Here is a 21,627-nt window from a genome sequence, read left to right as displayed (position 1 = left end):
GCTACGGTGTATTATTCATTAATTCAGAGTCTATTTTATGGCAAGTGATGGTCATTCAAGGTTTAACCACATACTAGTTGCTCATAAAATAATATAAAGTATATTTTTAAAGTGTGATTCTTGTTTCTCACTTGCCCATGAGATGTCTCATCTTCTCTCTCCAGATTTTTTAATTAGCTTAAAATTTTGATGGTATTGTCAATTGCTGAGAGGCTCATTTCTATAAAACAAGACACAAAGAAGTTAGGATAAAGTTTCAGTAAAGTCAATGGCGAAACTTTAAGTTTTTGTGGAACCAGGATTTCAATCTTAGGATAAAGGGTGAATTAAAAGAAAGGTTCAATCTGTGCTGCATGGACCGGGATACGGTGCGTTGTGAAATTCCGGAGCTCTGTTGGTTACAGGAGTATGCTATTTCTGTTCATTCTGCAGTTGAAATGCACCATTTTTCCCAAGCAATTATATGTTTAAATTGATTTGTGAACAAAATGTTCTTTTCCACAGGCAAATCCTTGCGGCCGCTAAGAGGGCAGATCAAGTTGGTCATTTCCTATGGGTGGGCTCGGACACGTGGGGCTCCAAGGTGAGCCCCTTACTTCAGCAGGAGGATGTTGCTGAGGGAGCCATCACTATCCTGCCCAAGCGAGCGACCATAGAGGGTAAGAGCTGTCTTCTGCTTGACTCTCCTGCTCCCTGAAACGCTGGTGGTACAAAAGCGATCGCCCGTGGTTTTTTCTCATATGAGTTTTGTGAATAATGTGTACAGACGTGGTGAGATACAAGGAGTCAGAAATACGTTGACGAAGTCTTCATCCCCTGAGATTTTCCTAAATGTCTGTATTCCACATCTGAGAAGCTACCAGCAGCTATTTATTAAAGGCACGATTTCAGAGCTTATATTAAGCTGTGGTAACATGACAGGGCCGTTATCGCTTAAAAGAAAGTAAACCAAAAACACCTTAACATATCATGTATATATGTAGGAAGAGAAAATCTTTTGCAATTTATGTATCATCTCCAAAGCAGTGGGTAAGTTTTCTACTGAAGAAGTAAAAATTCATTTCTAGATCAGCAGTTCCCATCAAAACTTAGCCTAACTTTTATTTCATTCAGATCAAGCACTACATTTATTTATACCTATTGCTTGTGTGCTTCACAAATGTAATAGAATCACAGAATGGTTTGGGTCAGAAGGGACCTTTCAAGGCCATCTAGTCCAACCCCCTGCAGTGAGCAGGGACATCTTCAGCTGATCTTTCCTCAGTTTGTTATCCCCTTTGTCTGTATAACTAACTCTCCAAATGGCTTCCTCTGGGCAAAGCAAACTCGCCTGTTAGAGTTCGTGGTCTCTATCATATGAAAAGAGAAGTTCTTTATAAGGGAGACTCTGAGGAAAGAAAACAAACTCCTCGGCTGGCCCATGGCTTTGTGTCAGGCAGGGTCTCCAAAGAGTCCTTGACGATGTTGCCCACATTAAAATAGGCTCTGGTGTCTTCACTCGCGGGAGAACCAAATATTTGCATTCACTTTTACTGTATCTACACCCCATTAGTTCTTCTTCTCGGGTATATAATAGGTGCCATCCTGTTACATTTCTTAAACCCGGGAGGCATTTTTGCGTGTTACTTCTCCATAGATGTGTAAAGTCGGTAGACAATGAAGTGTTTTGTTTCTGAAACCCAGGATATTTTAATAATCTTTTCATACTGTCTGTATGCATCCCTGAGGGTTTCTGACACAGAAACAAAAAGTCTGCCAAAGTACCCAGGAATAAAAACTTTCCAGGTTTGTTTGGTTTAAATTTTTTTCCTTCTATATTACACATTAAACATGTTGGACATAATGGGAAAGATGAGGTTTGCTTTTGGACACAGTAAGTGGCAGTAACAGTGTGGAAAAGTTCAGGTATAGAAAGTCGGTGAAAGAGCAGTTACAAATACCAGTGTATTTAGTGTATCTGCAAAAAAATACGTCCCCTGAGCCCACAACTATCTTCTTATTCACTGAATATATTAGACCATCGCCTGAAAGTTGGCTAGTTGCAGTTTGCACTTGTAGTCACGTGGTTTGCATGATTACTTGGTTGTGATGCTTAAATTACATTTTGCCCGTATATACAATTGCGCTCACTCCTCAGGAGCGGGTGCCACACAGCAGATACATACCTTGAGGTCTGTGAGTCGCATGTTACTTTCCGGAAAGGGAAAACCGCTCAGCTAGAAGTAGGTACTGTACTTGGTATGAAAGGAGAGGCCGAGCAAAGTGTCCCAGTTGCCCTGTTAATAGCAAATGTTTCCTGGCTGCTCTGTGACCGCTCAGAAAGGGTCAGGCTGGTTCTTACCTTTTTCAGTCCCGTTCATCCATCCCTAATTGCCATCTGTATCTGCCATCTGCTGAGTCCTGTTAGGAGGAAGAGCAAAGGGATGGTTAAGAGCCCAGAGTAAATTCCCGTTCGCCTGAAGCAGTTTTCCAGAACTCAGCATTTCCCCTTTCAGACTGATTGATCCACTAAGAGGAAACACCCAGTGAAATCTGTTACATACAGAAATAATTAAACTTTAGGTATTAGCATTTCTTTGCTTAGTGAAGCTGTTATCCGTATGGATTGTCAGACTTCCCTGCATTTAGACTGCTGTATGTTGTTTTGTTTTTCTTTCTGTTGTAGTAATTTCATTTGGCTATGAATCCAAGAGAACTGGAAAGAGACATTTTAATGTTATTCTTTTATCATCCAGCAATGAACATCTGCCTCGTAAAATTTAGTAATGCATTTCTTTTGATGAATATGTAAAATAAATGAAATAAGAAGCCTTGATTTTCCCTATAAATTGATGGAGACAAAGGAAATTAGCAGAATGGAACTCAGGGTGCCCTGAAGGACTGTGCCTTGAGCCGTCTCCTTTTCGTGCAGCGCTGTGCCGCAGTGCTGCCGCCGGCCCCTGCGGCTCCCGGGCTCCAGGTCACGGCAACAGGTAAGCACCAGCTCAATTCCCACTGCATTTGGTGAGAACTTCTTCAGTAGAGACAAATAGTTGTTTTATTCTCAGGAGCATCTCCATTTTTTTCTTTCCTTTTTTCACAGTGTTAAATAGTATTTGTAATATGTTAGAAAAAGATTCCTGACAAACTTCACTGGAAACAGAGAGCACTGCAGCTCCCATACCTTCCCCTGAAATACGTGATGCTGCGAGCCTCTTCTCAGGCTTCAGGGAAAAACGTTAGGCTAATAAGCCAGGAGATATTAAATTGCCTTGAAAATCAATGTGCCTGCATGTTCAAGTGTATGCGGTACACTTTGGATTATCAGATTTTTGACATTTGTAAAGCTGTTGGTCACATAAGTCATAAACCGAAACAGTCATTATGCAGAAAAAGACATTTGTGAAATAACGCTTCTCCCCCATCCGTGACTCCTCAATTCAAAATACAGACGTGAAACGCCAGTGTGTTGGTGTATGTGCAGCTATCTACATATACGCCATGGGGAGTTCCTATTTTTGGTAACAGTGGGAATATCCCAGCAGCCTCCGACTCCACAGGGAGTCTAAAGCACTCGGTTTCTTGCAGAATCAGGCCCTAGATATGCAGTTATTTGCCTTGATACTTGATGTCGCTCTTGGGACAAAATTTTCTTTGCCATAGTCCCACGGGGTGATTTAGGAAATCATGACATGAACTGAATTCATTCATCTTAAGTCAGTCTTAATATAGCCCGATTGTGTTTGATGTAATTATGCTGAAAGGATAAAGTTGCATCTGATTTGCATAATTGCAGTAGACAGTGAGCCAGAGGAAGTGCACACTTAAATAGTAATCACTTCATGAAAACTTGTGTTTGAAACAAGCCCCATAGCCGACCTAGCCAAGTATCCATGAAGTCGAAAGGCTTTGCAAGGTTTTCAGGGCAAAGGAGCAGAACGTATTTATTTTTAGAACAAATGTGCAGCAGAATATTGTATTCTGGTTACTGTAAATTTGAACTCTTCCAAAATGAGAATGTCATGGTGTGTCCTCGTGCTCATAGATTACTAAAACTTCAGCCCAGCCCTGAAACTCAGCGTATGCTCGGAGGAACGAGCACAGTGTGTTGCATTGCAGAACTGCAAGTACCTGTGCTTACGGACGTAAGAGTTTGCAGTCGAATGCCTTATTTTGAATAGCTTTTACGCAGAATACATCCTTGTAACATTTTTGTGAGGAGGTGTAATATAACCACAGAGTGAGTGTTAGTGCTGGAAGATGAGAAAAATTGAACAGTTTAAACAACGAACAAAAGATGCATTTTCTAATAAAGTTTTAATGGGTATTATTATTTTACTATTATTATTACTATTATTACTGTTGTATTCATTTTACAATAATACAGAAATGATGAACATCTGTGGCTCTGCATGCATTTGACATTCATTAAAACTGCAACACAATGAAAAAAATCTGCGGAAAACCTTTCTTCTCCAAAATGTATTTGGTGGGATTTTACCGACTGCTGCTTTGTTCCCTAGAAACCCTTATTGCTCTTCATTCACCTGAATGGAAAGATAAACTTTGCACCTGGGGGAGACTCCTGCATCAGTCTGGTGCTGAAGAACAGAAAGAGTGCCCAGCTAATCACAGGAAGGGTGAAATGCCGGGAAGAGGAGCAAGTGTGAGCTACAGGAGGGTTTTGGGCAAGCAAAAGCAGGCTATCATGGAGTCATGGTAAAAATGGGAGATGTTGAGGCAAGTACGACAAGTTCCCAAAATTTTGAATGCCAGAGGAAAACCAGAAGCACAGTGGAAAATGAAAAGAGAGGTTGAGACTTCAAAAAACAAGTGCTTTGTTCTTGCAGTTCAGCTGAGCTACTTGCCTTCAGAATAGCGAATTGCTGTATGTGGTTGTCTTTTCCTTAGGCAGCGACAGTCTAAGAGAAAGTTGTTCATCTGTCACATTTTTCATTTGAAGTCCCAGAAGCTTTGTAGACAGTCCAAACCAGCAAGAAACAAAATATGGAAACGCTCCCTGGATTCTCAGCTGCGGACGTTCCCAAGTGATGGCTGGGATGAACTGCAACCCTATTTCTTTGTAGATGGAAGTGAACTTCTCCAAACTGACCTTTAAGTATTCCACTGTCACTTTACCTCTTCATATTTCAGTAGATTTAATAAACTTCAGAGAATTTCCTACTCTTGTTATCACTACTGAACCCATATCTAATTATACATTTTAACTGCCTGGGGTAGCTCTCTTATGACACCATATGGATGTATATAAGAGTTCCCTGGATGACCCTCTGATTAAAGTTGATAATACTGCTGGTCCAGACATCAATTAAAGTTCTCTCTAGAAGGCAGATTCAAAGTCAGGAGCTCCTAAATTCTTTCCCTGGAGGAAAAGCAGATCTTTCTGCCAGAAATCAGAAGGTACCTGTGGCATGAGAGGTGGAAAAGCCTGATCTTTTTGGAGCAGGTTTGTGCAGTACTTGCTGAATTCAGTACGGAAAGCTGTCGGACAGATGGTCTTGGGTTTCAGAATAAGTGTCCTTCCCCTTTTTGGTTTTTTTATTTCCTATTTTTTTCTTGTAGTCTAAGCAATATCCACACTTCGGATTTTAAATTCACTTATATCAGTCTGTAGTATCTATTCAGATTAAAAATGGCCACTGAACTCCTTGAGGGAGTGTGGCAGTAGAGAGCATGCATGGTAGGTAGAAGAGTAACATTCAGGATATTGGTTGGACCTTCGAAAGGTGGCTACAACTCTCTGCATGACAGCCCAGCAATATATTTTGATCAAATGCAGTGTCACAGCTGAAATGAGGAAATAAGCAGCTTTATTTCTTCAAAAATATTGCTATCGTGCAACTCTAAGATTTATCCTTTCGCCATCAGTCCGGTGCAGACCCTGGGTGGGGTGCTCAGAGCTTGCCCGGTGTCGCAGTCAAGGTGGCATGCCTGGGCTTCCCCTCCAACCTCAAACCTCTCACTCAAGGCTCAGCCCAGGAGAAACTAATACCTGGTAAATCCTTGTTAATACCTGTTGTTATTTTGTTGAGCCCCACATATGAAGTAGTGAAAACTAGTATTTGCAAGAGACAGTTAGTAATTTTGGATGCTCTTGTAATCTACCCACTCTGATACATTGAGGATTGCAGGATCTGTAGAAAATATTTAACACCTTCTTTTTAGGAAATATAAAACATTCAAAAGACCTAGAGATTGGTCTAGGACAGAGATAAGTCATTTCTGAAAATCATAGCTGTATTTTTAAGGAGTCCAAATGCCTCCAGCAGCTCTTCCAAAGTTTCAAAAATAAATATAAGTAATTTCCATGAATTAAAAATGTCTCTCTGTTCAGGGATATCTTAGAAATTGTTTTCCTCTTAACCTCAACTGTAAAGAAGACAAACGACTGTCTACTTACCTCTTGCTTTCTGTTGTTCCTACGCCTCTTTTCTGTGCAAAAATTGTCGACTTGGGCTCTTCCACTGTGGTTCACATTGTTAGCATCCATGCTGCTGACTTAGCTCTTTCAGATACCTGGTTCTTCCTCTAACTTTTTTTCTTTTAAAATAGTCTTCCTTGTCTTTCTTGCTTGTATGTGATCTGTTTTCATGGACACCAGCTCACAGTGAAATGAAACCAAGGAGAGAAACAGCTGTAAGAAAAATACAGACGCTAATATATCCATATATATGATGTTAATTATTTAGAAAGTCTGGCAAAATGCTTTTTCAGTGATGGAAAAAAAAATTCTTGATGGTCTGAGTTGAGAATTTGATACGACTAAACAATGGGATTCAACTAGATTTAAGATCAATGATTCAATTCCAGCAAGCTGTGGATGTGGCTGAGGTTTGCAATCTCGTGGAGCTCTCAGCTGTGAGGTTTTAAAGGATGGCTCAAATTCAGCAGAAGGAAGTGCATAGCTGTTCCAAAAAAATAGAAGCATTGCAAGTGCTGTAAACCAACATAACTGTCCTTGAATTTTTCAGTTGTTTGTCTTCCAAATAGATGGTGAGTCATGTTTTTAATGTTTTGTTTTTATTTCCGCAAGAGTTGATTTGCTTCTTTTTTGTTTGGGCAGTATTAAACCTGGAAAAAAACGAAAGAGTAGTGATTTAAGAAAAAATTAGAATGAAATTATCTCTCAGTATCTAGTGGCTCTCAAATATTTTACCTTCACACCCCCAGTCCAGCAAAGCAAAGGAGCTCAGGGTTCATTTTCCCCTGTGTTAGCGGCAGTACTGCGTTTTATCCCGCATTAATAAACAGGGACGTGCGGTTCTCCATCTAGCTGCGGCTGCATTTACCCCAGGACGTTGCTCTGGGGAAGATGTGCTTTGTGTAGCACCTACCCACCTCCTCCCTGCGCAGAACAGCTTTATACCTCATGAGAGTATTTGTAAAATAATCTGTTTGGGACTCTTTTCACAGCCCGGTTCAGAGTCTCTCACAGTGCTCTGTGGGTCTCAAGCTTTTTCTCGCTGTCCCTGGGCACGAGTGTTGCTTTCAAGAGGGTGAGTGGGGAAGAAGGACCTGGCTCGGGGGGGTTGGCTCATCCCGGGCTGCCATGCCGGTCCCGCTGCGCGCGCAGCGGCGGGATCGCTGCGGCCTCGCTGTAGCGGAGCCCACGGGCACCAAAAGCCAGAGGGGATGCCCGACATCGGGGAAAAGACGTAAGAGAAGTAGCGTGGACCATCGCTCCTGGAATTTACACATTCTTCCCTTCACCTCCCCTGAATTCTCCTCTCACCTCCGTGCCGCCACCCATCTGGCACGTTGTGCCTGCTGCGCCGCTGGAAGGGCTCCAGCGCCAGCGGATTTGTTCTCCTCGGCAGCTCCAGGTCGGCTGTTGGAGCGGTGGGACCGGCTCCGCCGTCTTCCCTCCCCTGCACGGCCGGCAGCGGGCTCCAGCGCCGGGGGGGCACGCCAGCGACTCTGTCTCCGGTCCCTGCGCTTTTAAATGGTGTAATTACAATCAGCAACAATTGGGAAATACGCTTCAAGGCTGTTTTGTGTCGGTAGTTTGACAGAGCGGCTCTGGTTTGGACGTTATCTCTTACAAGCAAAGTTTGCGCAAAGGACAATATATATGGACGTTTATTTGCATTTTTTCCCCAGTGACTAAACTGTCTTTAGCAGCTTGGGAATTAAAATGCTGAGGGTGTTGTGTGCTCATGTTATTAAGTAAGTAAATGCGGAAGTGTGTCGTCTGTTAAGATAGGCTTGCTATTTCATCCCGTACATTTTGTCAAAAAGTTGCTTTCAAATGGCACTTCGTATTCCTTATAGAAAACCCGTTGGCTGGCCAAGCGCAGGCGAAGGAAGAATTTACCTTTTTGCGCTTCTGTATCAATCACGCAGTGTTTAAAGTCATTCTACCCGCAAACTTCTCGGGAAAGTATCTTCCCCAATGCTGATGAAGCCGTTAATTGAATTTAAATTAATACCGCGGTTACCTGGGAATCCAAGACACACTCGCAGCCGTGGAAAGTTTATTGCGTATCGATTCCAGCCTGTTGAAAAGTCACTCTGGGAGTTAAGATTAGCTTTGATTCCTCTGGCTTCGCGCTGAATCTCGTTGCCTCTTGCCCGCGTACGTACGGGCGCGCAGTAGAGGCGCGCGGCGCGCGAGGACGGAGGGGGACGGACGTGTGCGGCGGGCCGGGCGCTGCCGAAGGCGGCGTGCGTTAGCTGGGACCTGCGTGCGCCAGGCGTCGCGCCTCGCTGCCTCACGCGCTCCTGCGTGGCGAGAGCTTGAAGCGTCGCGATGAGAAGTGTGGTGGAACTACGTGTGGGCTTAAAGACCGCTGCACGGCGATGGCCGCTCGGAGACCGACCGACGTGGTAACGCTGGAGATCCAGGCAAGCAGGTCGGTTCGCTGACCGCAGGCGGGCGCTGGGCGTTCGCCGTGGCGCTGCAGAAGCGACGCGGTGCTTAATTTGAGAGGGTTGAAGCGAAAGCTTTGGGGAGAGGTTCAAAGAGACAGTAGCTTAAGGGTAGCATTATTTTTTAATACGCAGATGTAGAGAAGTTAAGAAACACGATTTTTGTAAAGTTTGAAATTAACGTTATTTTAGTAGTTTTCTTTTAAACGAAGGCGTTGAAGCCTCCGGGTTTTTTTCTTTTGTTTAAGGTTCCCTGTAAGCGTTAGTCACTGCGAAATGCCGTCTCGGCTGTACCTCTGTGCTGCCGCGGGCTCAGCGGCAGCGCCCTGCAGTGCACCAAGCCTCAGCTCCCGCGAGGCAACGCGTTCAGAACACACACGTACCGTCCCAGCTCAACGTGTAAACTTCTGCCTCATTTCAGTGTAGTATTTTGCTAAAGCCACACATCTGGCTGTTTCGTAGTGTTCAGGTACTGGAGTTCTTCTGAGGTTTCGTAGCCGGTTTGAAGGTGTGAGCTCTTTTTTGAGCATTGGAGAGTCACCTGCTCCTGCTCGGTGCAGGACACCGCTCGTAACCACAGCCGCCTTATCTCAAACGGGGTTTGAACCAGCACCTTTTCAAACGGCGTGGCTGCTTCTCAGCAAAGAAATTAGGTAGAAAGCTCTAGCTGGATCATAAAGAACCGTTGTAAAACAAAGATTTAGGGAGCTTTCTCTTTGGCCCCTTGAAATGAAGGAGACTGCTCGCCCAACCTACAGCCGCCCCTGGCTTGCTCAAAACCGCGGTACTTCTGCGATTGGGTTCTGTTACTCCTTCTGCGGGTATATGTGTCTCTCGCTGTATTTTGTGTATTGCTCCCAGGGCTTACGTTGGCGTTTTCTCTTTGATGTTCATATTTAATGGTTATTTCAGGGCACTGGAGATTGTGAGGGTGGTTGTTCTGAGACAGTGCGATGTGTACACAAGACACACAGACTAGAATGGTTGATGCTGTAAGAGGAGATAATTCACAGAGTAATATTTAGCTACCGATCACTGTTCAGATATATCATTGGTGGTCTTTGTTCTGGAACACCCTGAATAGCACCTTCTGCAGAACAATTTTCCTCAGTGATCCAACGCTGAAGTTGTCTGAGCTGTCTGTTGGACACGTTTGGGCAGAGCGTTTCCATCCAGAAAGGAAGGATTTTGTTTTTAGAAAGCCTGCTATCTTTGTGTGCCAGCTCCTGGTTGGCCTGTGGCCTGGTAGGAACCTCCAAGGCGTTAGCGGGTGTCCGTGCTTAGCGAGGCTGCACGGGGAGCATTTCTTCCTCCGCACAGCGGATGGCCTTACGCTGCTTCCCAGCGTTTCTGCAAGCAGCAGAGCCAAGGGCAGCTTGGGCTGGCAACCACACTTCCCGTCTTCGCATGGGCTGTTCAGCAGCACGTGGGTGGCACACAGCAAGCACGTGAAGAAGGCAAATGACGGTCTCCTATACACCCCCCCCCAGGTTAGGAAATCCTAGTGTTTTCTAGTGCTGCTAGCCTTTGCTTCTGTGCAGAGTTGCAAACCTCATTTCTTGATAGGAATTCATTTTCTGTTTGTTTGTAAAGTTGGCAGACTTTCCAGGATCTGGGGAGCGATGAAGCTCAGGGGACCTCGCCAGACCCCGCATGAGCGAGCCCCTTCTGGGCCACTGCAGCAGAGCTGGCTCAGGGGGAATCATAAAAAAAAGGTCTTCGTTTGGAATTCTGTTCAGGCATGAAAACAGAAGTCAAGAAAAGATTTTGTCACCTTCTCCCACTCCCTTGGAGCAGTCCTGGCACTGAGACCACACCAAGCACAGCTCTGGCGTTGCGTTTGCCTCCTTAACCCCGCCGATGCCGGGAGCTGAGGGGATGTTCCCACCGGGAGCTGAGGGCACGAGCGGGTTCATTGCAGAAACAGAGGAGCAGGAGAAGGGAACCAGGGAGGGTGGATGTTGCGGGGTTCCCAGGGTCCATCTGAAGCATCGTACCTACGCCTGCCAGCATGGCAGGCTCCAGATCTGTGGCTGCGTCTGTGGGGACGGGGAGGGAGAGGGAAGAGCTCCCCTCCCCTCTTTGCGTCGCAGTTGCATCTCTCCTGATATTTCTTACACTGTAATTTAAGAAGTTAACACATTTTTCTAATTCACAGGAAGTACACTGGCAGAGTATTTGGTTTGCCATCTATATTTCATGTATTTTTAGTGTGAAAAAGAAATTGCAGGAGCTTTCTGAAATAAAGTCTTCCCGTTTCAGGTAAAAATAGCCATGAATGGCCCCAAATATCTAGTTTTAGAAACGCCATTCCGCAGGAGGGCTGAGAACCACAGATTGTTCCTAATGGAACAGATAATTTTTCATCTCTGATACACTGCTTTGGCAAAGCAGAAAGAGTTTAATATAGTAGGTAGCATTTCCAGTCCAGTGCCTGGTGCACTGCCCATAGATGATACAAAACGGGCAGTGAAGAATGACACTTCTTTGAGCAGAAGGACCGATGGTCTCTCTTAATGTTTCTTCACGTTTGTGACGAAGTTGGGCTCAAGAAAGATCTCTGAGTAAGGACTTTGTGATTAGGTCCATGGATACTAGGTGACCGTTTTCCTTTACAATTATTACAGTGTTTTACATTTGGGAAGCTTCAGACACTGAAATTGGGGGCAGTGAAACACAGTACAAATACAATCTGCTCGTGCCGTAAGGTGATGAAAAGGTTCAGTCATCGGTCTTTTCTACAAGGCTTATTTTTTGCAACAGGAAATTAAAATAACATCAACGTGTTAGAAATTAAAATGAAAGGAACGGGATCACCCTGCCATCCGCCAGTACCAGTGTAGCCCAGTGGAGGAGCATCCGTGCAGGGCGAGGCAGACGCCAAGATGGCTTGCTGGCCGCGATGCTTGCTCCCGGAGCCGGCAGCACCTCCCGCAGCATCACGCCGTCGGCAGCCGCCCCGCCTGCACCTCGCCTGGGGCTCGTGGCGGTCTTGAAAGCGGGCAGGTTCCTACCTGGTAGCAAAGAGGAGCCGAGATGCGTCGGACCCGCGCTGCCAGCTGAGCCCCGCGGCGGCCGGGGGGTCGTGATCTGCGGGTCTCCTGGAGCCGGGCGGTGCTGCCCGCGCCCTTCCCAGCCGGCTGCCCGGCCGCAAGCGGCGGCAGCGCGCGTCCAGCACCCGCCACGTCTGCTCCTCTGCCAACCTGCACGTGTCTGCTCAGGAACGCCTGCTAAATCTCACTGTAATCCGCTCGTGTACATTAAATCATCTACCGAGATAACTTGGAGCCTGACGTATCCACAGTAACACGTTGTTTCCTCTCTGTTTTGTTTGAATTCATACATCTCAACATTTCTTTGTCTTATCAGCTTTTCTGTTACTCTTTACAAATGGTAATAAGTATTAACTTGCTTAATATTTCTCTTTCTCTTTGGGGTCAGTTTTTCTCTGTCTTTGAAAGATATTGAAAGAAAAGATCCTAAATTCTCACAAGTTGTTTTTTTTCCTTTTGGCATTTCTGACTCTCTTACTACAACCTAAAAAGATTCTTCCTCTAGGCCAGTTCAAATGAAACTCTGAAATCCTCTATGACTTATTTATTCTTTCTCTTTTTTGGCAAGCCAGAAAAGAAATATTACTCCACAATCTCTCAAGCAAAGCAAAAATAAAGTTTGAGCCTTTTATTAGATTAAAATGCATGTACGGCATCCCTGTTTGCAAGAAGCCAATTAATATGCTTACATTATGCATTTAAAATGTATTCACCGTAGTATTCTGTGTTTATTAGTGTCTGTGTTTTCCTCTATGAGTAGATATTGATTACCAGCCTAGTTCTCGCCGCAGGGATCTGGAGCATCCCGGGGAGGATCCCTGCGGGCTCCAGCTCCGCTGCCGCTGGGGCTGCATGTGCACCAACACGCACCAGTTGTGTGTTTCTGAAGCAGACTGGGCTCCGCTGGGTAAGCCATGTTCAGACACAGAAATGAATGTACTAATCTTGGGAACTGGACAGAGGTTTGAAAGGGTTTTCTTATTTCATTGGGTTTTTTTCCTTCTTAGTTTGTGTTGTTAATGCTTGAATGATTATAGGCTTTTGAAAGTAACAGTTTAGGAAATAATACACATAATAATACACATAATTTCCTTAAAGATGATAGAATGAATGCTGAAGTGCCGACTTCACTCATGCTGGGTTTGCAGATCTGCTTCGGGAATGTGTTTTCATTTTGTTGACTGACTGTGTGACAACAACACTCTAATGACCAAAGCGGTCACTGGAAATGGAAAATAATTTAGAAAACAATCCTCAGTATAATCACATATGCTAGCTGTTTCATTAAGTGAAGCAGGCGTCAATAGATCAGTGACCTTGATCCCCTGGTAAGGACAGATAACACAAACCTTTCATCTCATAGTTGAAATATAACTGTAGGATGGTGAAGAACTATGTGTTTGCAAGTCAAGGTATCCCTCTGTGCGGTTTAAGGTGAAATGTCTTCAAAGTGTAGTTCAGTCTTTGTTTCAATTACGTGACATAGTCCATCTGTAAAGAGAAAGCACAAGCTCAGCATCTGAGATTTCAATGATCGCTAATGCCCTTCATGGAGCTTTCAGTGGATTTCTGTCCACCTCCTGTTTCTGCAGCTCCCTACCTGTCTTCGGACTGACGCTGCCTCCAGAAAGGAGCAGCTCCATCAACTCCTTCAGTTGTGCCGATGACTTACCCTCAGCTTTATTGAGAGGGGTACCGTGCATTGCGGAGCATCTCTCCCCGGCAGCACAGCATTGCGCTGCTGCCCTCGGCGAGGACGCCTCGCCGGGGATGCTGAGCACTGCGCGTGCTGGGAGGTGGGGCAAATTAATCGGCATTTTCTCTGCTAGAAAACCCTTTGGTTTGCTGTTCTCAAGTTTTTCTCTCCTAATCTCCTCCTGGCACTGTTGATGAATAGTTCTGTTTTTCATGGTTGCTCTCTGCTCCTCCATCGGTCAGGGCAGGTTGTTGCTGCGCTGTTGGGTGGTGGGGGTTTGGGGAGCAGGGACTGCTGGCACAGCCACCCCGGGCTGTTTTCCTGCAGCAGCAACTGCTTTTTGAAGAGCCCAAAGCCGTTTTTCTCTATTTACAATTCATGCATGTGCACAGGTAGGTGAGCCAAGAGCTCCCATCTACACCTGGCAGCCAGCTGCAGTCAACCGAAGCTTCTTACACCTGTAGCCTCTCCTCCCTCTTAACTAAGTTAGGACACAATTAATAATGTGATTAATCATGCAAGCTTTTTAATAAAGAAGGGCCAGGGAAACGAAAAGTTTCTACCAATCCAATATATAAAAATGCAGGGAAAAAAGGATAAAAGAAAAACAGCCCCCCAGCCCATACTGCGCTCTTGGCTCTGCTGGGGGTTCAGCAATAGCTCGGTGTGCATGGTCCTGATCTACCTCTTCTTCCAAAAAGTAATTGTGTTAGAATTTATAAGAATGAAGTATGAAGCAAGGGAGTGGCCTCACATTGATTATTACCACTGAAAACAGAATGGTGTAATTGCTTGTGAGTAATGATTAAGCCTAATTAGAGTCAGGGTTTTGCTATTACACTGATAATAGCCACCTGTAGTGCCTCGGCTTCAGTATATTCTCCGTGAGGAGGGATGGTACCAGCATCTTTGCTTTTCTACACTGAGTAAAGTAGATGAGCTTCTTGGCTTTCTTCCAGTATGGCACGTACAGATGCATCTACAACGCTGTAAGCTCTCACAGATATTTCTGAAATTAAGCTAAGCTGCTATTTCTTTTTTCTCTCTCTAATTTCTTTCCTGGGGTACTTGTAGTGGTTAACCTATTCAAAGTAGCCTTCAGTTACACGTTTAACAAGGAAATAATTTTAATCTTTGTTTTCGAGTTTCTGTGTTTCTCAGTTTGGTTACCACTTCACTCAGTATAAATTTCCAAAGAAGAATGTTTCAGGATCTGGTGGAAGGAGTTGCTAATGACATCTGGAAGTTACTGACATCCTCTCTGTTGTCCCACATAGGTGTGCTGGGGCTGCCCCGGGCTTTGTCGCCGGAGGTATCGACATGGGAAGAGCCCGTTCTCTGGCTTCATCCCTTGGTTTGCAACATTCATGGTTCTGTGGTGGTTATAGCCTCCTGCTGAGTCGAGGAGAACAGGGAAATGATGGGGTATTGTGGAAAGAAAGGTGTTGAAGGTATTTTTTTTTGGTGTGTTACTGTTGGCAGTAATGCCTGGCTGTTGGGCTAAGGGCAAATGAAACCCGGGGGGTGGTTGCCGCCGAGCAGGAGGCTTGTGTGACTGCTGGCCCCTGCCCAGGCAGCGCTGACGGCCGCTGCTGAATGTGCCTCGCTCGTGGCTGCAAACGGCTTCTGGACTTTCCAGCAGCCATAAGCGATCGCTCACGTCAGAAACTAAGCGGCGAAATGGCCTCTTTGCGAAGTTTGGGCTTGCTTGTTTGTTTTGCTGGGGATCCGGTGGATTTGCTGGACAAAAGCTGGGAAGACTGGGAGCCCGGCTGGCTGGGAGCGCGACCCCGCGCCAGGCTGGTGGTGTGGGTGTCCTGTGGGCGGCATCCGGCTGGCCGGGGCTCGGGGCCGCTCCGCCGCGCCGCGGCGGCACGTGAACCGGCGCGCTTCAGGAGCGTCGTTTTCAGTAACACCACACTAGTCCAGATATTTATGTTTCTCAAGCGCTGTTAAAGTTTGCATTAGGCAGTTCACTTACATGGGGCCAAGTACAAAGTTTAATATAATGCTGTACCACCTTTAATTTGTGGAATTAAATTAGTGTGCTGTATTTTAAAAAAAAATCTAAATCACACCTGAACTCATTCGTTAATGTCTCCTTAGAATTTAAATTATGGTTTTTTTAGCTTTGGCAATTATTTAAAACGCTGATGTGTCAATCCCTAAAGAGAGAATACTTGTCTCGAGTATTGCCACTTGAAATTTTGGGAAGCCACACAGATGTTCATCTCCTCATTATTTCCATAATGAATTTGGTTAATGTGTTGGTACGAAGAGAGGGGAATACAAATTATCTTGCGACTTGAGAGCCATTTAAAAGTTTCCTTATGTTTAGACTGTTACTCATCTCTACTAAGGCATCTCTGATGAGAGAGGTCTGGAGGAGCCTCTGCCCGTCGCCGGCTCTGCAGGCCTGCCCGGGATCCCTGACGGGACACTGATCTGGGGGTAGCCCTGCAAGAGGGAGAGAAAAAACCAGAGGTGATGCGAGGGTGAGGAATGGGTGCCTAGAGGGTGTTCTGCTCCTGAAATACTTAAATTGGAAAGCTTTTTCCCTTTCCCTAAAAGCTGCAGGGTATTTCGAGGACGGGCGCTTGGGGCGGCGCGGGTGTTCCTGTGCAGGGCCCCGAGGCCAGCCCGAGTGATTGCGCCGGGTCCCCAGCCTCGGAAATCGTCCTGCCGTCTTTGCCTTTTCGCACAGGCGTCTGCGCGCCTGTTCTGGATAGTACCGCGTGGTTGGGCACGCTTAACGCGCACGGTCGGGGCGGGAGCTGAAGCTTTGGGTAGCAGCCTCAGCTGGGAAGGCTGTGGAGAGGGAGGGAACAGCAATTATATCGCTCTGGCTGGCGGCATCATTAAAGCCACCTTATGATCAAGAAGTCAGTGGTCAAAAATCAAGGAGGTAATTTTTTTTTTTAAAGACCTTAAGAGAAAATGGAGTTTTCAGGTAATACTTTCTTAGGGATGCCCTCTCGAGGGGAGTTTGGAGGTCAGATTGGTAGCATATATAGCTGTTCAACGTGGGCATGACTTCGCGGTGTGCAGCCGCTTGCGCCGGCGGCCTCGTGCCGGTTCGTGCCGGAGCCGCTCGGGCTCGCGGGCGCCCGCCCTGCGCCCCGCCCCAACGGCGGCTCCGCAGGGAAGGGACGTCGCGCTAAATAGCGCTTCGAGAGCGTCGTTGCTTTCGTCTGGCCCGTGTTATCATGTCAACGGTAAAAAATGTGGCGACTCTCGATGTCTGGCTTGGGGGGGCTGAGTGTGTAGCAGTATGTGAGCGTGCATATAGATTTTAGGATACCCAAATGTATTTACCTCTGCTGCAATCATTCCTGTTGACGTGGTAACACTTCGGCGAGGCACAGGCAAATGCATGCGGAGAAAGAAAGAAGATGAACTCTGTGCGTGGAAGGAATTGGATGCAGTGTAAGGAAGCAGCATTTGAAACCCGGCGAATTCGGCAGCTTGGGGCTGCCCCGTGCGCGGCGGCGGAAGGAGCAGCCCCCCGTGCCCCCCCGCTGCGCGGCAGCAGCCAGGTACGTCTCGTGTCTCGCCTGGTCCTCCCGCTCCCACCGCAGGCGGGAGGAGGATGGGCTTTGATTTCCTTTTGTGCTTTGTTTGCCTGGAAGGTAGAACAACGTGACCGAGCATTGATTTGGTTTTTGCAAGTTGATTTCAAGTACGTGTGCCGGAAGGGCGCGGCCGGGGGGCTGCGCTGACCACCGCCGGGGCTACTTACGACTCTACAGCTCAGAATTTAGGTCATGTATCACAGGATGATCACACGTAGCATCGCTGTCGGTCCTGCTTCTGGCTTGTCCACTGAGCTGCAGCGGGTGTACGGCGGCGGCGCGGGGCGCGAGCGGTCGGGCTGCTGGGGGGACCGGGCTCCGCGGGCAGCTCCGACCTTCCATTTAGCTGATTTTGGTGTGTTCGTTACGTGTGCTGATGGAATTTTATTATTACTGATTGTAACCTGTTGACCATCTTGGTCTTAGGGATTGCTCCAGTTACTGCGTTACAATGTGGAGGAATTTCTGCGTTTTTATCCTCATTTTAAACTGTGCAAGCGGATGACTTGAGTTTAAGTGCTTTTAAGGATATGCACTGTGCAGTTTGGCTGCTGCTGCTGTCAAAGGGAGGAAAACCATTCTCATGTTCTGCATTTAGACCTTCTGCATCTCTCTGATTTTACTGCTCTGCATTATTAACATGAAACAGGCCATCTGTGGAGCGGCTTCTCCCATTTAGTCAAAAAGGGTGTGAAGGAAGAACTCAGAAAGCCGGTGGGAGGAAGACATCAATGTATGCTAAGGGATTTAGTTTACTAGTTAATTGCAAATGAGAAACTCAAATAACAGCTCAGAATTTGAGGGTAAGTATTATTAATAGCAAGGCGCGATCTGCATCCTGACGCGTCTCTCTGACGTGCCACCGCTTTGCTCCATGTCCCTGGGTGACACTGTTTAGCTCTGCTTGAGTTTTACTGCTGCCGGATGAGATTAATGCAGAAGCTGGTCTATTTTTCAGTAAAGCAGAAAGCAACAGATAATTTCGAGAAGACTGGGTATGCAAGTGAGAGGAAAGGCAAGCTATTAACTAAGTTGCCTCGTGATAATTATTTAAAAAAAAAAAGCTTTTTGCTCATCTTCAGATATGGGGGCGGGGGGGAAGAGTAACTTCATGGGTAAGGTCCTGGCAAGATGAATAGCCCATTTCCAATAAGTGGGTAGCAGAAGGGACGAGTTACCGGGAGAGACATTCTGTTTCTGGATGTATTTTAAAATCTGTTCTGTTTGGCCCAATTCTGGTGATAAGCTTTGCGGCAGATACAGATCCTCAGTTGCAAGAGCAGGCTTATGTGAGCAGCGTTTCTCCCTTGGCTGAGACTCTGCGTGTTACAACTCATAAAAAATCGTCCGTTCCAGCCGTGGGAGCCGTGCGGGTGAGTGGGTATTCGGCAGGAAGGGGAGCACCGTACGCGTTGAGCAGCCCGGGTGACTTATACCGGTGTCAACCCAGAAAGTCCCCCTGTGGCTGAAAATGCAAAAACCTCCTGCATGATGAAGTCCGAAGCTCTTCGGAGGAAGAGGAGCGCAAGCATTCTTCATCTTGTGCCCCGTAACCACTCTCCATGCGCTGAGGCATGGATTCGGTCCTGTTGTTGTTCACAAAGCAAACGGTGGGTCCCTTCCAGTTAGAACATCAGCCCCCTGCTCGGGTGAGGGGATGGTCCTGGCACCATCCAGAAGAGCATGGCAGCAAGAAAAACTGGGGATGGGGATGGGCTCCGTGATGTGTGTGTCCGGTGCCTGCGGCGACGGGAAAACCTCGTCCTCAGCTGAGGCCCCTAACTGCTATGGCAATAAAAATAAATAGGAGAAATAAATTTAGGGTTTTCTACTAACTGTTTATATTGATATAAATGGGAGCTCTGTGAAAGTCAAAGTGCCTGAGGGCAATAAAATGTAGAATAATGAATAATAATATACTTATGTATTAACCTTTTTATTACAGCACTGGCTAGACACCGCCTAGGTCATGATCTCATTGCTGTGGCAGCTGTATAATTTTATAAAAGTGATAACAATGATACTTATCCAATATATATCTATTTCCGTAATAGAAGCTTTATAACTTAAAATCCCACATTTGCCCTAAGTATAGCAAGCTGAATTTCCTTTGTACGTGCTTTGTCATGTATATAAAAAGTCAAAAGTGACATCAACTAAAATACACCTTTTCCCTGGTGTAATTGGCAACTATTAAAAAAAAAAAAACTGCAAAGCATTTTTATGGAATGAAGGAAGTTAAAATCACTTAATATTATTGCCTTTTTATTGAGTAAGAAGGTCAAGAAAATATCCCATATTACTACATAGCGTGTGGCTTGGGCAACATAATAAAATTTGAAAACAGACTAGCTGTCTTACAGTTGGTCTTGTCATTCCACACCTAATGCTTTTATCCCAGATTTAACGTTTGGTGGATTAAACTATTTTGGCTTGAATGCTAGGAAAATCAGAGAATTATCTGAGTAGCTGCTTTCCACTCACTTGGCATCAGTAATCAAAGTAAGTGATGATTTACTAGCTGCGTAAATAAAACTAGCAAGCATTAGTGTGGACATACTTTAGACAAAATAGAGAAGAATAAAACTACCATAAACTGATAAAATCACTGCTTGGATGAAATTGGGTCAATTGTATTTTCTCAGAGGCCATGTGGACTGAGAATGAAAACACTTTAGGCACATGAGAAATGCAGTAGGTCAACAACTTTGTGTCTCAATTAGGCTTAATTATTTCCCTTATGAAGTGACCCCAGAGCCCTCGAAGTCACTGCTGACGCATGAAATCAATGCTTCACAGCATGTGCTAGTGCTGTGGTCAACAGGAAGGGACAGAAGCCTGTCTTACAAAATACCCGGCTCATTCACACCGCCGCAGGTAGTCCGTGTGGATCCTCGCGAGCCACCCGCCCGCCGTTCCCTTTCCGAGGCACCGGCAACTTCCCGTGGCTGCTGCCGCTTTCACTGGTGCCAGCTCAGCGTTGGATCCCCTATTTTAATCTCTTTCTTTTCCTGGGGGTTTGCTCTTTTTTGGGTATCTCCCTGCCCTCCTGCGCAGCCGCCTTTCTCCTCCGCAGCCCGTCCCTTCCCCGCCTGCGTGCCTGACGCCTTCCCCATGATAAACGCCGCCTCTGCCAACCTGCCTTTCTTTTCCCCTTCCGTAACGCAGCTGACCGTGGCAAACCGCGTCGTTAGTCTTGGAGCCTGGTTTATCCTTCAAAGCACGTACAATTCCCTCAGCCATCGCTGGCGGGGAAGCTGAGCATTATGCGTTCAGGCAGAAAATGGGCAACGTGTAACATAAATGGAAGGAGAGATGCAAGATTAATGATAGAAATAAATCATTTGGGGGGCTTTTTGGGGTATAAAAAGCAGCCGCAAGGCAGCATGCCTCATTTTCTGGTTGAGAATCAAGCCGCCCTTCGGGGCATCCCCAGCCCCGCGGTGCCGGGGGGCTCCGGGGGTCGGAGGGGGAGGCTGGAACGCATCCCGCGGCAGGGCCGGCGCTCTCCATCCGGACGACTGACCGCGAATGGCGCAGAACGCAATTTGTCGTGCGGAGCCTGACTCCAGCAGCTGGGGATGGGATGTTCCCCTCTTCCCCTGGTGGCTCCTGATTCCAGCTACCTAAGCACCCCTGATGACCCCCATCCTGATCGACGGGGTGCTTAGGCTGGCACCCCAAGTATCCCACTGAGCGAAGCGGGGCAGCGACCCAAGTGCTTGGGTTTTGGTGGGATTGGATCCCTGTCCTCTTCTCACACCCCCCCCTTTTTTTTTTGTCTGTTACATCGCTATGTAGTTAACTTATATATTAATCCCAGGGTGAAAAATAAATGAACCCGTTAGGTAGTATCATCTCTCTATGTGTAAGAATAATGATTTAATCAAATCACAGTGGTTTAAAGTAATAAGAGGTTTATTTTAATTTGTAAAATCTCATAAAATAACTATATCTCTTAGAGGTATTTGCTGAAAAAAGTAATTTTCTTAAGTATGGGGAACATTGGGAAATCGCTAAATCTTGTCACACAAGTGTAGTACTTGGCCACGTACAAGAGTAAAAAGTGATTATTCCTACTTTTACATTTAAGCACACAGCTTTTTTGGTTGGGTCATCTAATTCTCTGAGCCTCTGAACCCAAAACTCTTATGTTTAGCACCGTGCATGTAAGTTGTCTTAATGTCTTCAGTTCAGAAAGATTAAGCTTAAGCATAGGCTTAATGTTATTATAGAGAACACGTTTGACTGTATTTCAACTTCAGTGTTTTTTAATCATATTGATTAAAAAAAAAGTATCTAAAATTAGATACGCATTTAAGATGTCCCTCTGACTCGAACCCACTGACTTTGATAGGACGGATTGTGTTTGCTGGGCAGCTTTGTGCTACATGGGAAGCGTAGAAATAGTCCTGAGTGATAAGAGGCTGAACACAGA

The 21,627-nt window shown here is 46.0% G+C and overlaps 1 protein-coding gene across 2 annotated transcripts in view; it reads left to right on the top strand.

The window, feature by feature from the left end:
* The window catches only part of GRM7 (glutamate metabotropic receptor 7), a gene marked incomplete at its 3' end in the record, with an annotated part of 304,230 nt that overhangs the window by 162,515 nt on the left and 120,088 nt on the right, over positions 1 to 21,627 (top strand). For both annotated transcript variants that reach the window (XM_082004663.1, XM_082004662.1), the window contains exon 4: positions 505 to 659. In XM_082004663.1, coding sequence (XP_081860789.1) covers positions 505 to 659 — 155 coding nt within the window. The remainder of the gene's footprint in view (positions 1 to 504; positions 660 to 21,627) is intronic.

Source organism: Phaethon aethereus, assembly GCF_964289735.1.
Source record: "Phaethon aethereus genome assembly, chromosome: 11".
Taxonomy (NCBI): domain Eukaryota; kingdom Metazoa; phylum Chordata; class Aves; order Phaethontiformes; family Phaethontidae; genus Phaethon; species Phaethon aethereus.
This window is presented reverse-complemented; position numbering and strand designations above follow the sequence as displayed.